The 18,634-nt window shown below is 44.8% G+C and overlaps 1 protein-coding gene across 3 annotated transcripts in view; it reads left to right on the plus strand.

Moving 5' to 3' along the window:
- The window catches only part of Chmp3 (charged multivesicular body protein 3), a 42,425-nt gene extending 26,783 nt beyond the window's left edge, over positions 1–15,642 (plus strand). For 2 of the 3 annotated variants that reach the window (XM_052173894.1, XM_052173896.1), the window contains exons 4-6: positions 7,719–7,840; positions 10,859–10,973; positions 12,715–13,241. In XM_052173894.1, coding sequence (XP_052029854.1) covers positions 7,719–7,840; positions 10,859–10,973; positions 12,715–12,866 — 389 coding nt within the window. In that variant the 3' untranslated portion in view covers positions 12,867–13,241. Of the gene's footprint in view, positions 1–7,718; positions 7,841–10,858; positions 10,974–12,714; positions 13,242–15,434 lie in introns of those variants that run through there. The other variant, XM_052173895.1, reaches the window with a different exon arrangement.
- Positions 15,643–18,634: the final 2,992 nt, after the last annotated feature.

Consider the following 18,634-nt stretch of genomic DNA (forward strand, 5'->3'; position numbering starts at 1 on the left):
GGTAAAAGTGCTTGCTGTTCAAACAAGGGTTTGATTTTCCAGCACCCATTAATAGCTGGGCATGGCCACTCATGCCTAGAATTCTACTATGGGGTAAGGATGTTAAAGAGACAGGCAAATCCCAGGAGCTCCCTGACCTGCCAGCCTAGCCAAAACAGCAAACTTCATGTTTAGTGAGACCCTGTCTCAGAATATAAAATGAATAGCATAGAGAAAACCCTGTGTCTTCTGACTTCCTATGTACTCAGGGCATACACAACACACATTTGTACACGTACACCATGTCCATATAAATTAATGCTTATCCTTGAAAATGGAAAAGACTCTGACATAAATTACACTGTGTGAGCCTTAAACATACCTCCTAATTTAGAGAATAGCCTGTGTATTAGGTTTAGAGAATACCTGTGTATATCTAAACACCTAGACTATGGGCTTATTGTTTTAAAATACAAAAGAAATATGTAAAATGAAATGTTCATACTTTGTTTGGGCATCAACCCCACTTTATCTGTATACCGAACCTGGCAATTGTTACTGAAGAGAAGGATGATGTCACTTTGCCCAACTGGGGTGACATTGTGGTGTGATATATACATAGTATAGGTTTATGGTGTCCTGGCTCTGGGAAGATGACCTTGTGAGTGGAAGATCACTGTCTCATTGGACCTGTATTTCTGGCATGGGCTGTCTAGGAAGTCAGCTTCTCCATTTCCTGTGTGATTTTGAAATAGATACAGCTGTTGTCTAATTCCTCTAAGCAATCACAGTTCTGTCACCACATGTCAAAACATAGTTCTCTTTATCAGGGATGCACTATGTTTCTACCTTCCTGGAAGAATCTTACCCATGGGGGGCCACAGCCCCTTCCTCATCATAACTCCTTTCAGGACACCATCCAAATTACCCTGCTATAGTTTTATTTTAGTCTAACGTTTTATTTTGCACCCCCCCACACACACACACAGAGTCTCAAATGAAATGCTTTCCATGTACTTGGCATGCATTTATTTTTTGATTGACAGACCATAATTACATTTCATGGATAAAATGTGATTGTGATCTGCCAGGTCAGTTAGCATATTCTTCATCTTTCTTGCCTGGCTTTTTAACATTGTTACAGTGCTGAGGATTGAACCCCAGGCTGTGCATATGCTAATCAAGTCCCTCTGCCTCTGGTCTGTGCTTTTAACCCCACTGTCTGTTACTTTGAAGTATATGTTATTATTGACTTATTACTCTACTGTGCAATACATTTCATAACAGTCCTCCTGACTCTGTGACACTCACTACCCTTTGGTCAGCAGTAATCCATTTATTCCCTTTCAAAAGTCCCTCCTGCCTGGCATCTTCTGTAAGCCATTGTTCTCAGCTTCTGTGATGTAGGCTTCATTAGGATGTATATGTAGGTAGTTCATGTGTCATCTGTTGTCCATGTCTGCCTTGTTCCACTGATTATTATGTTTTCTGGATTCACCCATGTTACTAGTGACAGGACTTACATCCCTTTAAGGCTAAGTGTAATATAGTGCTGTGTTGTATTAGTTTGGTGTCACTGTGACCAGGATACCTGACCTATGGAGGACGGTTATTTTGACTCTCTAAGACATTTCGGTCCATAAGGCAGAGAGGACACGGCAGAGCACTTCAGAGTACAGAGGCTGCAGAGGGAGACAGAAACCAGGGGCTGGATCTAACCTGCAAAGGACTTCTCTTAGTAATCTACTTCTGCCAGGCAGACCCCAGTTCCCAACATTTCCAGACACCCCCATAAGTGCTACTACTGGGCACCTGACATTTAAAACTGAGCTGAAGCAGATGGGTGCTGGGCGTGAGGGTCAAGGTGAGGAGAACGACAGTTCAGATTCTAACCAAGTAAGTCTATAGTTTCTTTATCCATTTGTTTGTTGATGAGCATGCAAATTTGGTTCCTTGTCTTGATGATTGTGAGGCTGCAGTGAACACCGGAATTCATATATCCTGTTGACCTTCTCATCTCACTAAGTTTAATATATACCTGGGAGTGGGGCTACTAGGCCACGGTCTCTTTGTTGTTTGTTGTTTTTTTAGAGAATCTTTATATCATTTTATTGTTTTGTTGTTGTTGTTGTTGTTTGAGACTGAGTGTTTGTGCTGGCTAGTTTTATGTCAACCTGACAAAACTGAAGTTGTCTGAGAGGAAGGAACCTCAGTTAAGAAAATGCCTTCATAAGACTGGGATGTTCGCAAGCCTGTAAGGCATTTTCTCATTAGTGATCGATGCGAGAGGGGCCATGTCATTGTGGATGGTGCCGTCCCTGGGCTGGTGGTCCTGGGTTCTGCAGGAGAGCAGGCTGGGCAAGCAGCACTCTTCCATAGCCTCGCTATCTGTTGCTGCCTCGCCATCCTGTCTTGTCAGAGTTCCTGTGTTGGCTTCCTTCCCTCAGTGGACAGTGACTCAGGATATATGTCAGTTAAACCCTTTCCTCCTCAAGTTGCTTTTGTTTGTGGTGTTTCACAACAGCAATACTATCCCTAACAAAGACAGTCTTGTAGCCTGCCTGTTGTGTAGCCTAGTGGCCTAGGACTTACTGCGTGAGTTTAGGGTGTCCTCAAGCTTAGGGTGATCCTCCTACTGCTGCAATCTCCCAACTGCTGCGATTAGTTATGTGCCAACAGGGATGGCCTTCATGTCATTTTCCATAATAGCAATACTAATTTACATTCTTAGATAAAAATACCTAAATATTTAAATTTTCATGTTTCTGTTGTAAGTGAGATTGTTTTATTTCTTTCTGGATGGCTCATTATTTGTTTGTAGAACCAAAATTGTTTTATTAGGATGTTTATTTTGACTCATGAATCTGGAGGTTTTTGTCCTTGGCTGCTTGGCCCTGTTGCTGTGAACTTCAGGTGAGATAAGATGTTGGCCAGAAGACAATAAGCAAAGAGAAAGAACTGCCTCAGATTTTTAAATGTTAATTTTTTTTTAATCTTGCAAGTTTACTGAATTTGTTAGTTCTATAGTTCTTTGAGTTAAGAATTTCTCAGTGTAGAATCATGATGTCAGCATACAGAAGTTTCCTTTCTTTCTTTCCTATTGGGATGCATTTTATTTTTCCCCCTGAGTAGTTGTGAGAGCTAGGCTCTCCAGTCCTATGCTGAAAAGAAGTGGTTGGGTGTGGGGCTTGTGCTTGTAACCCTAGCACCTGGGAGGCTAAGACAAAAGGATTGGCATAAGTTAAAAGTGAGTTCACGCCTTTAATCCCAGCATTTGGGAGGCAGAGACAAGTGGATTTGTAAGTTCAAGGCCAGCCTGGTCTACAGAGTCAGTTCCAGGAAAGTCAGGACCACATAGTCTCTGACCCCCCTCCCCCCAAAAAAGTGAGTTTTGGCCTAGTCTGAGATATATCATAAGACCTTGTCTATAAACAAAAACAAACTAAAACCACACTTCCTCCAAAAAAAAGTATTTATTGGCCTGGAGCTATAGCTCAGGAGAGTGGCCTGGCCCCATGAAGCTGTAGCGTCAGCTTTCAGGGGAGTGGTGAGAGTGTCTGTGCCTGGTAGCCCCCCTCCTGTCTTGCTCTCTCCTTTTTCCTTTTTCTACACACTTGCCATACATGACCTTTATCCTCCTAGCTAATCTCTTCTGGGATTTTGTTTGCTGTGTTTTTACCATGGAAAGGTGTGCTTTTCTCCATCTGTTGAATTAAGCCCCTCCCCCTTATTTACGCTTTGTTTTATTAATACATAGTGTCATACTGTTTTGTGTATATTGAACTATCTTTGCATCCCAAGTATAAATTCCACATGATCATGGTGAATGATCTCATAAGTAATCACTTCTGCTTCCTTTACCCCCTCTCTTCCTCCTCCTGCTCATACATATACTTGGCTTTGACTTACAATATTTTGCTGAGAAGTCTTACATTTCTGTTTACTGGTAAGAACTGCTTACAGTTTTCATGAAGTGCCCTTGTCTGACTTTGGTATCTGGATAATTCTAGCTTTATAAAATGTGTTTGGACCTAATTCACTTTAATTTTATGAAACTTTGACAATAATTATTTCATCTAATTCTTTAGTAGAATTTAGGAGTTAAACTGCCTAGTTCTGTGTGTTTCTATAGTGGAAGACATTTTATTACTGAGTGAATCTCCTTGGTAAGTCCTTTGTGTCTAGGAATTTATCATTTCCCTTGGTTGCATGATCTGAAAGCACACTGGCGGTATTGATACATACTTCCTATGAGTTTGTGTGTCAGTGGCATCAGTTATTCAAGAGCCAACACCAGGGCTGGTGAGCATGCTCCATGCTTGCTGCACAAGCGGCGACCTGAGTCATCCCCAGAACCTTTGGAAGAAGAGACCCAACTCCTGAGAGGTGGTCTCTGGCCTCTACACATGTGCTTTGGACTGGAGATATAGATCGTTATTGATTTTTGATGTTTGTGTGGCATGGACAAGGCTCTCTGGGTTCCATCTCCAGCAAAACACACACACACACACACACACTGGGTTCCATCTCCAGCAAAACATACACACACACACACACACACTCACACGTGCACACACACACACACACACACACACACACACACACACACACACACACAGAGGAGCAACTCCCCAAAGGGACATGGTGGGTAGTGGCTATAAACTTGCCATGTTGTCTAGACTGGCCTCAAACTCACACATCCTCTGCCTCTGCTCCTTAGTGCTGGAATTGGAATACTGATTTTTTAGCTATTATATGAGGTGCAGTGTGTACACTGAGAATAAACTAGTGAGTCTGCTCTAAATAAAAATGAAATTGAGTGTTCTCCTGGATGGTACCTCCAGTTTCAGGAGATATGATGCCCCTATTCCGGCCTCCACAGATACCAGGCACTACATGCTCAGACACACACATATATACACATATACATAATTAAAAATAAGCGAAGAAAGCAACTTTTCTAATCTACTTTGATTTTGAAGTTGCTTTTTTATGTTTTATTTGTAAGCTTATTCCTTCCCTCTGTAACCACATTGACTTTCTTTTTTTATAACCAAACAATTATAATTTTCTCAAAAAATTATTTAGTTAAGTTTCTAATTATGCTGATTTTAAAAATTACTATTAGTTTGTGTGTGTATACATGAGTATGCATATGTCATTGCACACATGTGGAGGTCAGAGGACAACTCATGGGAATTTGAGTCATGTGAGTCTTAAGGATCAAACTTAGCCCATTAGGCTCAGTGGCAAATGCCTTTACCTGCTGATCCATCTGGCCTCAGATTCTGTGGCCTTAGTCACACTATTTTTACATGAGTCTTAGTCCATTTTCTATAACAAGGTATTTTAGGTGGGTACTTCATAAAGAGGCGTATGTAGCTTATAGTTTTGGTGTCTGGAAACTTGATCATTTTGGCCTCATGATGAGTGGCTTCATGAAAAGCAGCATGTGTGAGGGAAAGCCCATGGGGAGGCTGAAGAGCCAGGACTGCTTCTTTTAGAGTAGCTGACTCGTAGCCCTAGCATGCTTTATGAGTTCAGCACTACCCCATTACGGCATTACCCATTACCCGTGCAGTCCGTGAGCACTCCCTGTGGTTCCCTCACGTCACCAAGCCCCACCTGTTCACACATTTGAACAACAATCACCAAGTTTAGGATTTTCTTTATTTTTGTGTATTTGGGTACGTGTGTGAATGTGTGTGCACATCTGTGCAGGTGCACACACCTGTGAGTATGCAGAGGCCAGAGAGGATATCCCGATCTATCACCTTCCACCCATTGCTTTGAAACAAAGTTTCTGGTCAGAGTTTCTGTCACTGTGATGAGACACTATTGACAAAAAAGTGAGTTGGGGAGTAAAGGGTTTATTCAGTTTACAATTCCACAGCACTGTTCATTGAAGGAAGTCAGGCCAGGAACTCAGACAGGCCAGGCTTGAGCTAATGTGGAGGCCATAGAGGTGCTGCTTACTGGCTTGCTTCCCTGTAGTACTCAGCCTGCTTTCTTGCAGAATCCAGGACCTCCGGCCCAGGAATAGCACCACCCACAATGGGCTAAGCCCTCTTCCACTGATCACGCCTTCTAGCTGCATCCCAGGAAGGCATTTCCTTAGCTGCTGCTCCCTCCTCTCAGATGACCCCAGCTTACCGCACTTTGACACAACCGGCTAGAACATTCTTTGATCCTGGAGCTAGGGTGGTGGCCACCCACCCTGGGGCGAGCCCTCAGGACCCTCCTGTCTTTTCCCACAACACTTTTTTTCAGGATCTGGGAATTTAACTTAGACCTGCAGGTTTGTACAGCAAGCACGTTCGCTGCTGAGTTTAGTGTCCTCTCACCCTTGTCTTTTTGTATCCTCTTAGTGCCATAGGTGCTTTCCTGCTTGTTTCGCTGCGTGGGGTCTTGAGCTGTCTTCTCGTCTGCTTGCCACACATTAACATTTGCCTTTCCTGTTCCAGTGCTCAGAGCATTGAAGCACACTTCCTTATCTAGGAGAATGCTCAGTGCGTGTTAGACAGGCATTTGTCTGCAGTCACGTTTTCTGTAGATAAGAACGATTCCTAGGGTCAGGATTCTGCTGAAGTTGTGGTCAGTGTCTCCTGGCTTATAACAAAGTGCTGCAGGCCAGGAAAACTGGGTAACTGATACTGTGCAGCTTGCTTTATAGTGAGCGAATGACTCTGAGAACTTTACACCTCACAGAATTCTGCCACACATAGGAAGGTTGCTCACTGGTCACCTGACAGCTTACCAGTGAGCGCAGAGAGGGAAATGGTCATTTGCGTCTGTGGCACTTTCTTTCAAAGAAGGTGTGTACAGTGTTAGATCACAGAAGGCTTTTCCCTAGCAAGGAACTGTAGGCCTGTGTTGGCCCACATAACTTACTCTTTTACTTCTCCTTATCTCCCTTTCCTGAGGACCAGCAGCAGCAGGTCCTCACACAGCAGACACTGTCATCTGTCAGGTGGGTGGAGCCGTGGCCTGGTGAGCGGGCAGCCTCTGTCTCCCACTGTGGTCCTAAGCTTAGGCTTGAGCCCAGCCTTTCATTTGTGACTTGTTTCCAGGTGTCATACTAAGTCTCCCTTCCTAATAGTCAGCTGCAGGCCCTTAGGCCACCCTCCACAGTGGCTCATTGGTGTGAATCTCAGAGAGTTCACACTGTAATAGCCTCGTGCCTTACTTCGGGTTTCTGTGATGAAACACCATAGCCAAAAGCAAGTTAGGGAGGAAAGGGTTTATTCAGCATGTGCTTCCACATCACAGTTCGCCGTCAAAGGAGGTCAGGACAGGAGCCCAAGCAGGACAGGAACTCAGACGTAGCACTGAAGCTGTGGAGTGGTGCTGTTTACAGGCTTGCTCAGGCTGCTTTCTTATAGGAAGCAGGACCACTCGCCCAGGGATGGCACCACCCACAGTGGGTATGCCCCTGTCAATCACTAATTAAGGAAATACTCTACAGGCTTGCATGTAGCCCAATCTTATGCAGGCATTTTCTTATTTGAGATTCCCTTCTCTCAGATGACTAGCTTGTGTCAAGATAACTTAAAACTGTCCAGCACACCTAGGTAGGAGTCAGTTTTATAAAATGACCTCTCAGACATCTAGCAAAATGACATATCATAAAGGTGTGGCAGTAGGTTTGGCAGCCCATGTGCTAGAGCAGTCCTTGGCCGGGCTCTCATTCGTGTTCTGTCTTTTGGACCCTCCTGGGTGATACAGCCTTTCCTTTTCAGCGGTCCTGAGAGTAGCTGGCTCTCTTCAGAAGAGCACAGAAGTGATGAAGGCAATGCAGAGTCTTGTGAAGATCCCAGAAATCCAGGCCACCATGCGGGAGCTGTCCAAAGAGATGATGAAGGTGACTGGGCTAGTTGTGCTTTCTCTACAACCTCTGAGGTCTTGAGCTGGGGCTGGAAGGATGTGACAGAGAGAGAGACTGCTCCCACAAGTGTTCTGAGAAGATGAGCAAATCTTATTTGATTGAAACTAATTTTTGCAAAGCATCTCAGAGGCTGGTAGAGTTGTTAGTGTTGAGAAGAGGCATAAAAATGCCTAGATCTTCAGACAGGGAACATTTAGCAATGGGGTCTGTGGGTTCCAACAGGAGAGAAGAGACAAAGAAATATTAATTTCACTATCTACTGTGAGAGTATTGGTGAAGCTGGCACAAATTGTGTTGTGCTTTAAGTCCACCATTCTTGTAACTACTCACCTCTGCTTCTGAATGTAAAAGATCCTTTGGTTTAGGGACCCCAGATCTGGCCTGCAGGCTGTAATTGCTGATGACTTTTTAAACCACCAGAGACTGAGAACCAGATGGAAAGTAGTAGGTACCTGTCACCTTCAGGATAAGGGTATGGCAGTAACTACACTGTTGGCCCCCAGGCAGGGCCAGGGATAAGAGGAGGACATTGTTAGTGTACCACAAGTGATAGGCATTTTGGCCTATCTTGATCCTCAGGTACTCTGTTGGGGTAGCTGTTTCACACAGGGCATTGAACCTTGAAGCTGCCAGGACCCCAAGGTCTCTTGGATTATAAGTAAGTCTGGAACTGGGCACAGTTCTTGTCTGCTCTTGTCATCTGAGCTGGCATCTTGTGTAAGTGCTATTTTGTACTTTAGACCTGTGGTCTGACAACCAAGATTTTTGTATGTGGATCTCCACCTACCAGCCAGAATGTTTTATCTGTGACAGTGAACCACACACTGTATACTGGGGGTGGGCAGAAGGGGTAAGAAGGGGCTAGAGAACAGATAGGAAAATATCATAAAAGCCCAGGGCCTTGCTCTAAAGAAAAAAAAATGTGTGGGCAATAGCAGTTAGCAAGACTAGTCAGAAGAGTGTGTCCTTTATATGCGGTATGTTCCCATGCTAGAGATCATTATGCTTATAAAGGTGGATGATGAAGTAATTTTGGAGTAAGTAACTCCAGGCTGGCACATTTTAACTTACATAGCCACCAAGAGAGGAGGGAATGAGTTTATTAAGACAACTCTTTAAACTCTTTTTCACAGTGGTTTGTGAACATTAGCAGTAGGGTGTGGAGGAAGCTTGTCTATTGTAGATTCTGGGGACTGAGGGCTAACAGTGGTATGAGATGGGGTGCATACTGAGGCTGTCCATGGTGACCCAGCTCTAAGAGAGCAGGGGCCATGCTCTTAGACATTATGTTTGTCTCCAGTGCCTGGTTCTGTGGCATAGGCCAGGAGTTTGATGAATGGTTGCTATTAAGTGAATATGGTAACTTCTCTTTCCAGAATGAGAAGGGTTGCTACAGCTTGGATTCTGCTAAGTCCTTTTAGTCCTTTTATTGACCTTTTTTTGTTTGGTCGCGGTTTTGGTTTTACTTAGTCTGTGGAGTTTTACTTTGTTTTGGGACAGAATCTCACTGCAGTAGGTGAGCGTGTCCTAAAACGTGATGTATAGCCCAGGCTGCAGCATTGAAACAGCTTTCAACTCGCTTGGCTGTAGGGCTCTACCTTTGTGACATGAGTATGAGTTTGTTCATTTGGGTTGGCTAAGGGTCTATAATTGGGGTAGATACTAGCTCGATTCATGTTTAAGGGAGTCACCTCAGGGGTCAGGATGCACAGAGATTGGAAGTTAAGTGGATTGCTGGGACTGGTAGAAGCCAGAGTTGTCACTGCCACCTGCTCCACAGTGTGCAGATGAGGAGGAGCTATCCCTCTTGCGAGGCCGCTGGGGACCCTCCTCTGACTGCTGGGCCTGGGCCCCTTTCTCACATAGAGGATGCTTTTCTGACTCTGCTCTAACAGACAGTGGTCTCATGTGGCGTTGTGGACACTCTTAAGTGTTAAGTTGGGGACAATTGCAGGGCTTTGGAGAACCATTTGTGCCTCATGGTTCCTTGCTATTTTCTTTTTTAAAAAAATTGTGTGTGGGGGGGTCTACTCACTCAGAGGAGAGGGGGAGGGTGGATTGGGGATGGATTGTGGGGGCGGGGAATGGGAAGAGGGCAGCGAGCAGATGTAAAGTGAATACAAAATTGTTCATGTGGGGGTGGGATGTGGTGTGTGTGAGTCCTGTGTGTGTGCATGTGGAAGCAGAGGTTGACATCTGGTAACTTCCTCTAATACTTTCTACCTTTTTTTTTTCATCAGTCTGACAAAGTTAGCTAGCCAGTTAGCTGTCCCTGCTAAAACACCCTCCTTCCCCCAGTGCTGGATACAGATGGGAGCTTGGGGATTTGAAATGGTCTTCAAGTTTTGTGGCACTTTACCGCCTGAGCCATCTCCCCACCTCCGTGTTACTTTCTGGGAAAGAAGGCTGACTGCCAGCAGAGGCTTCTAGTAAAGTGACTGGCTTTGCTTTGTAGGTCAAACACCTGTGGCTTCTCCTAAGAGGAGATGATCAGTGTTTGGTGATTAGTTGCTACTCAACACGCCCACCAGATTAGCCCTACTCCAGCAGCTGGGACCTGACATGCTGGGGTGGTTCTGAGCATTTTCTGGATTCTGTCTCTGCTCATGCCTTTGCTATTCTTGTTGTCTCTTGTAACTTCAACCAGTTTTCATCCTGTGTTTTAACCCTTACCCCCCCACCCCCAGGTTCTATTTGCAGTGTTAAGGAGTTGCTTTCCCAGCAGCTCAAGAGTGTGTGTTCATCTTGTCAGCATGTTCCTGGGGACTGTTGTCTAAGTCAGGGTTGATGCAGGAACTACTGCCAGGGGCTGCGCTCCCACCGGCCGCCACTTAGAGCACTATGTCCTCTCATGCCCGTGTGCAGAGGCCATCATCCAGCATTTTCTTTGCCACCTGGGAAAGATGGACTAGACTCAGAGACTAGAACTTTCTCTGAGGTGTTGGTGGGAACAGATGTAACATTGAGGGAGGTGGTGTTTTATTCTCTGTTCAGGCTGGAATCATAGAGGAGATGTTAGAGGATACATTTGAAAGCATGGATGATCAAGAAGAAATGGAAGAAGCAGCAGAGATGGAGATTGACAGAATCCTCTTTGAAATCACAGCAGGTATCATAATCCCTCCCACCCTTCTTCCCCCAGTGAGTCAGCACTAGCCCCATCTGCATTTGGAGTATACAAGGTCTTCCTTAAGGAATAAGTACAGTAAAGCTATAGAACTAGTTTTCAAGAAACAAAGGATTTTTAGTTTCTAATTTTCACAATGAAAAGAGCTGTTAGGAATTTGAGTTAATATAGACCTGACATTAGTGTAAAACATGTTTGTATTAAATATAGAAATAAAAAGTTTTAACTTCTATTGCTAATTTTTGGTTTTCTGAATTTTATGCTCAAGAAAATTGTGGAATTTAATTTTTATTTGTTTTAAATTATTGGGGGACAGAAGGTAATTGGAAAATATTTTGTTAAAATTTGGAAAGAGTTTAGGTTTTTCTGTTTATTTTTTTGGTTTTGTTTTGGTGGTTGAAGTGTTTAGCTTTTTAGTCCACTATTGTGGTTTATAATAATTACTTTATAATCACTGTTGTGGTTAATATTAATATTAATTGGGGGTTTAAAGACACAAAACTTTTATATTTATAATAAATCTTAATCCCACTAGAGCTAGGCAGGTATCTACCCTCTGTGCTATTTTGTCTGCTTCCCTGTCAATAACATGGCGTGGCATTTTCTGCCTGAGTTAATCCTACTCTATCTGGTCAGCCCTCAAGGCCAGTTCTTGAGATCCCTACCCATGATGTCTTCCTCTTTCTTCACTCTCTGCTCCTCCTCCTGTGATCTTTCCTTAGACCCCTGGGAACTGAAGCTCCATCTACCTTTCTTTTGCCCAGTTATAGGCTGTATGCATCTTTATTCAACCAGTAATTTTAAATTAAGGAGAAAGGCTGCATACTTGGTGTACATGAGGATTCTCTCATCTCTGAGGCAACCAGATCTTGGGGACCAGTCTAGCATCACAATACATAGCAACAGACCAAACCTCAGCTGCCCACAGCGGTCTCACACTCTCTTCTTGCCTCACTGGATTACAGGTGTGCACACCCACCTCTGGCTAACGGTGTGGTTATTTGGCTTTTTTATTTCTTGTGGCACTGGGGATTGAGCCTGAGGCCTCGCACACAGGAAACAGGCATGCTACTAGTGAGCTCTAGTCCCAGCCTTTATTTTGAGATAGGGGCTCATTAAGTTGTTCATGCCAATCTCTCTGTAGCCTGGGTAAACCTTGATTTCTATCCTCCTGTCTCAGCTTCCCAGTTAGCTGAGATTATGGGCCTGTGCCACCCAGTATGCCTTCAACATTTAAACTTTACTCAGAAAAAATATATTTAGGTTTTCAGTAGTATTAAGGAATTTAAATTAAGAACTTCAGAATTAATGACTTTTTTTTTTTTTTTGAGATGAGGTCTCACTATTTTGCCCAAGATGGCCCCAAAATCCTGAGCTAAAGTGACCCTTCTTCCCCAAGTATATGGACTCAAGTATACACCACCATGCCTACTATTCTAGAAATGAACATTTTTATGATTTGGGAGCTTGGATGTATTATTGCTGTTGAGGTAGTAGCTAGTTGGAAGACTGAGGCAGGAGGTTAACTCGAGGGCAGCATAGCAAGTCTGTCTCCCCACCCCCACTGCTCTCTTTCTCTCAGCTAAGATGTGCATTGTCAGAGGAAGCAGATTCCCACTCTAGAGAGCAGCTGCATTGCCGTGGTACAGGTGTGGGTGGAGGCTAGAAAGCCAAGGACCTTGTTCCTTATGCAGTGGATTTAAGCTGTTCGCTCTTCCTCCAGGAGCCTTGGGCAAAGCACCCAGTAAAGTAACTGATGCCCTCCCTGAGCCTGAACCTGCAGGAGCGACGGCTGCCTCGGAAGAGGGAGAGGAGGAAGAAGATGAAGAGGACCTGGAGGCTATGCAGTCACGGCTGGCCACACTCAGAAGCTAGGGCCACCCAGCTGGGTCTCAGCTCCCTGGTGTCCTCCTCTAGGTGTGTATGCGGCCTCTGAGGAGTCACCATTTTCTATATCTCTTGCACTACGCCTCTGTTGTGAAGCATTACATTTGGAGAGGGTTCTATGCTGGTATATCTTCACTGCTGCAGAGGATTTAAAGATTGTTTTTATGAAGGTGGTGTAATCAAATGTATTATTTTCAGGAGCATAAATAGTAGAAGTATCTTCTTTGGGGGAGGGCAAAGAAACCCATTTTCTCATGAAGCAATTTTAAGAAGAGTAGATTGAATGTTGAGGACTCTATATTTGGTGTGTATGTGTAAAATACTATATTAGTGGATATCAATAAACTTCTACTTTAGCTCTTGGTCTCATTGTAAATGTCACATGCAATGAACTCAAGGTATTGATCCCTAGATTGTCTCAGTGTTGGCCTTGGAAAGAGGACGTGCCATCTCCAGGTGTCAGGACGTGGGAGATCAGCAGAAGTGCCTTCTGCTCAGGAGCCGCTGGTCCTGGTCTTCACAGGCTGTCTGTGGGGCCACTCTTGTGCATTTTGTCCTTTGCTTACCCAATGGGTTAATGTAGTGTGTGGGCTGAGTGATCATATCATACACTGATCTGTACATGGGAATCCTTGTAGCTGTTTGCAAGTGACATACAGAACAGTTAGCTCGGGGGTCAGGACTTACATTCCATCCCTGCTTGGAGCTAAGTGTCTCGTGCACAGGGACATAGCCTTAACCATGAACACTAAGAGATAACCAGTACGAGGTTTGGATTATACATTGAAACATACACACCAGGACATGCTTTAGATGCTTTGAGAAATAACCCAACAGTAGCACTGTGTGTAACAGTTTGAAAAGCTTTCTGGTATGCATCGGTTTGTGTAGTCTTCACAAGTGAGAACAGCTGTTATCTGAAGTCACAGAACCTAAAGTACAACAGCCAGTGTCCACCAGTATTGTCTAGAATAGCTTCATCACCGAGACAGCCCCACGTGCTGTTCATTGCTTCCTCTCTAATCTCTTGGCATCATCTACTGCCGTGGTCACTGTCTGTGGGTTTTCCTCTTCCGGCCTTTCGGTGTGTCTTCCCTCGTGTGGTGCTAGGCATGGAAGCCCCTCCATGGATTCGTGCCCCATTATTCAGCTCTGCTCCCTGGGCAGCGTTCCACAGTCTAGCTGTACCACAGCTTGTCTTGAAGGCCGTCGGACCTGCTTCTAAGTTTGGGAGTTTGAAGCAATGTCTGCAGCATTGTGTGTCTTTATTCCCTCTGGATACCAGAGGGCTCAACCATGGGATCGTGTGGTCAGCACAGACCTGTGCTGGAAGAGGTAAAGAGCTGTGTGTGGGGGGGGGGGGGGCGTACCGCCCACCTCCCAGGAGGAAGAAGAGGTCTGCCATTCTGTGTCCCTGGCAGGATTTGTCATGAGGGCTTTATGCCGAAGCCCACTGGCATCTGTCTTTGTACTTGCCTTCTCTGTATCTTGTTTGAAAATGTTGAAATAGTGGCCTTGAACTCACGACCTGTCTGCTCTGCCACTGCTCCAAGCTTGCCACCTGTGTTTCTCCATTGTTGGTGTTTGTTCATTTCTATAAACTGGATTGTTTGTTTTCTGATTATTCAGTTTTAAGGTCCTCTTACATATTTTGGATCAATCATCTACCAGATTTTAATTCTCCTTTTTGTTCTCTCATTGTTGACAGTTTTTCAAAGCTGAAACATTTTTTTAACTTTTAATAAAACCCTGCTTCTCAATTATTTTGTATATTATGCCTTTGGTGTTAAAAAAAGAAGTATGTGGGTGGGGATGGGGCTGGAGAGATGGCTCAGCAGTTAAGAGCACTGGGTTCTCTTCTGAAGGTCCTGAGTTCAATTCCAAGCACCCACATGTCTGTAACTCCAGTTACAGGGAATCTGACACCCTCAAACACCAATGTACATAAAATAAAAATGGATAAATTATAAAAGTATTACTACCAGGGATAGGGGATGTGCTCAGTTGTAGAGTACTGATCTGGCACACACCAGGTTCTGGGTTTAGTCTTGATGTACCAACACACACACACACACACACACACACAAGCATTGCTCATGCATGCACACACGTGCACACTCACACCCTAATCCAGGGTCATTTAAAATCTCTATGATCCCTAGTAATTTATCTTGTTTAGTGGAGGAATGTAGGTCAGAAGACAGTTTGCAGGAGCTGGTTCTCTTTCCAGTGTATGGACTCCAAGGTTTGGACTCACAGGGTCAGGCTTGGAGGTAAGCGTGGTCTTTTCACTGAGCCAACTTTCTGGCCCTGGTGTTTTATATTGAGGTCTATAATCCAGTTTCAGTTCATTTTTATGAAGGATGTTAAAGTCTGTGTGCAGGTTTGTTGTTTTGTCTTTTTTTTTTTTTCCATGTGGCTATCCAGTAATTCAGGATCTTTCATTGAAAGGCTGTTTTTCTGCCAGTTTAATTGTGAGTGTGTGTATCACATACTTATATATATATATACATTATATATATGGATACATATATTATGGTTGTTTTGTCTATATAGATTGAGAGACACCACTGGATATTTCCAGAAAGACGTGCCAAGGTATGGAAGACCCAACCTCTCATAAAAGGGCATAGGAGAAATAAAAGGAAAAAACGAACATGGCCACCAGCCCTGGGCTCAGACTGAGCTAAGTAGTGTCTTTCCTCCTTTGGGTTGATTTTTGTCAGGTGTCTGGGCTCAGATGATTAAAGTAACACACGCTGCATTTTGTGTTTATTTTGCCAACATTGATCAGTGGTACTGTTGGGATATACTGTTGGGATATGCTGTTGGGATATGCTGTTGGGATATACTGTTGGGATATGCTGTTGGGATATACTGTTGGGATATGCTGTTGGGATATGCTGTTGGGATATGCTGTTGGGATATGCTGTTGGACTCCCTGTTCTGTTGTCCTTCCACCCCAAGCCAGGTATGAGAGACACTGATGCCCAACACCACTCTCACTTGGAAGGCAGAGACTGGAGGACTGCCTGTGCTACATTTTAACCCGGGCTCAAACCAATCATCCAACTAAAGGCTAGTAGTGTAGTTCAGTGGAGGAGAAGTTACCTAGCATGGATTCAGTTCCCAGCACCACAAAAGAAAAAGTGTCTCGATGGCCAAAGCAGTATTACAGAAAGTATCAGTCAGGACATAATCACCCTTCGCCTTGTTTGAGATAAGGAATCACTATGTAGTCCTGCCTGGCCTGGAACTTGTGTAGCCCAGGCTGGCCCAAATTGATAGAAGTCTACCTGCTTCTGCCTTTGGAGTGCTGGGATTAAAGGTGTACACCACCATGCCTGGGATTCTTTTTTTTTTTTTTAAATTTTGTTGGTGATTCTGGGTCTCATGCCTCTTTGTATAAACTTTAGAATTAATTTACTGAGATTCGAAAGATAGTTTGTTCCTTTTAACTGGGATTGCTTTGGATCTGTGGATTCCAGTGGGAAGAATTGATGTGTTGGAATGCCACAGTGCTCGATAGTGAGCCTGTGAGGTTCTTTCCAGAGACTGCATTAGCTTGCCCATATCCCTGGGTACTTTGGTTTATATGTTGATAATCAGACTTTAGCTGGGCGAGGAGACTCCCAGCCTCTCTTTCAGCACTCAGTGAGCAGGCCATGTTTTCACACAAACAGCGCTTAGCTGCCAGCCAGCTACTCTTTCTTCCCTTTGTTTCTGGTGGTATCACTGGAAACAGTTTGCATCTGCAACCTGTCCCTCTGTCCCACATAGTTAAACTAGATGCAGCAACAGAAATACTGGCTTTTCTACCACCCCATCAGGACCTACTAGCTGCCAATAAAATTGGCACTTAATCCCAGGGCACTTAAATGACCGGGGTCCAGCCCCAGCTCACTGCCTTTGTAAGCTGAAACATCTGCTCTCCCTGTCCGCCAAGGCCCCTGCCGTGCCCTGCCCTGCGCCCCTGCCCTGCGCCCCTGCCTTGTGTCCCTGCCCAGCCTCTCCTCATGGCAGAGCTGCCTCTTCTGTCATAAAGGCCGACGGAACACTTCAGACTTCCTACCCTGCTTTCTGTTCTCAAGTATTTATAAAAGAGCTCAGTGTTACAGATGGCAGTCTCAACAGACATTACTGAAGATATGCCTGAAACCCTCCTAAGTGTGAAATCCAGGAAGGAAAAAGTCATAGCGTTGAAAACGTAAGGTAGGAAAGAAAGACCAATTACAGACTGATTTTGTGTTGTATTAAGTCATTAAAACACGGTCTGTGCTGCCTTTGCCAAGCGCGGCGTTCCTTGCTCCCTGGCAGCTCTTGCTTGCCACCCTACCTTGTGGATTAGAGCATAACCTGAGAATTGCAATTGGATGCAGCACCGAGGCCTTTCGGGAGCTCTCCTGGTCCTGTTCTGGCAGCTCCTGACGATATTTCATCTACTCTTCTCTGGTGTTGGCATGCTTATCCCCAAAGGTCGATCCCACAACAGCATGCTAAACTCCCAGGGACTCATACTGGGCCAGTGAACAACGGTAGAGGACACATGCAAAAAAGGATCTTTAAAAGCTAAAGAGAAGTGACTTAGGTAAAGGGGTCTTCAGGAAGATGTAATACAGTCTCTGATCACAGACCACGGTGGGGAAGCCCTGATAGTTAAGGTTGTCATCTCCCATGCCCAGGGAGCTCCTCTGACCTTCTCCTTTATCTGAGGGAAATCAAGTAGGCAAATCAGAAGTTCAAGCCCCGCCCCACCAGGAGAACCTGCCAGCAAGGGAGGCCTTCCCAGTACTTTAAAACTCCAGCCAGTGACTTACATTCACCCTGAAAACTACTTCCCACTCTCCAAGGTTCACACACAGCCCGTCTACCCTGAATAGTGTACACGCACAGGCTGTTTCACTGAATGCCATCTAAAAGAGCTGTAACAGTAAAATCCTTGGAGAAGCCACGCCCCCGCCACGCCCTCTCTCAGAGGATCCTGCAGACCCCACCCTTTCAGGGCTCCTGGTTGCCATTCCAGCCTGGTGTGCAGCAGTATTAGTCATTCTGAGGAAGCAGATCACAGAACCGCAGACTACTGAAGCCAACAAACAGTAGATTAACATTTTTAGGGTATTTAAAAAAAAGGTTGAAAAAAAGTCTAGGCAGCAACAGCCCCTTCGGAATAAAGGAAAAACCAAACGTTTGCTGGAAAACCTAAAGGTATCTGCTGACTCTGCTCCCCTGCAAAAGACTGTCTAGTCCTCAAGGCTGATATGACAGTAACTTAAAACTAGGCCAGTTAGGAGAAGGGGTAGGGTGGGAGGGGGAGGGGTGAAAAGGGAGTAGAGTAGGCTGGTGACAGCAGTGACAGACACTTTAATCCAGAGACAGGGGGATCTGAATCCACGGTATTGTGGTCTACTCAGCAGGTTCCCTGACAGCTAGAGCTTCAGAGAAGAGAAGGTGGGGATTTCTGGGCATGGCCTTCTGTACGAGGCGGTGAGAAATGCAGACTCGTGTTTCCTACCCACACTGCACCCTACTCCACTTGCATGTGTGTTTGTTCAAAGCGGCAAATCTTGTTTCTGGTTTGGAGTTTAACATGTAATTTGTGTATGTGTGGGCATGTATGAAGGTTGGTGGACCACATGTAGGTCTTGGCTCTCTCCACCTACCAGTGGGGGTTCCAGGGATTGAACTCAGATTGTCAGATTTAGTGGCAAGTGGCTTTATCACTGACCCATTTCACCAGCTTCTCAAGTGTATGCGTG

Source organism: Apodemus sylvaticus, chromosome 2 (assembly GCF_947179515.1).
Source record: "Apodemus sylvaticus chromosome 2, mApoSyl1.1, whole genome shotgun sequence".
NCBI lineage: Eukaryota > Metazoa > Chordata > Mammalia > Rodentia > Muridae > Apodemus > Apodemus sylvaticus.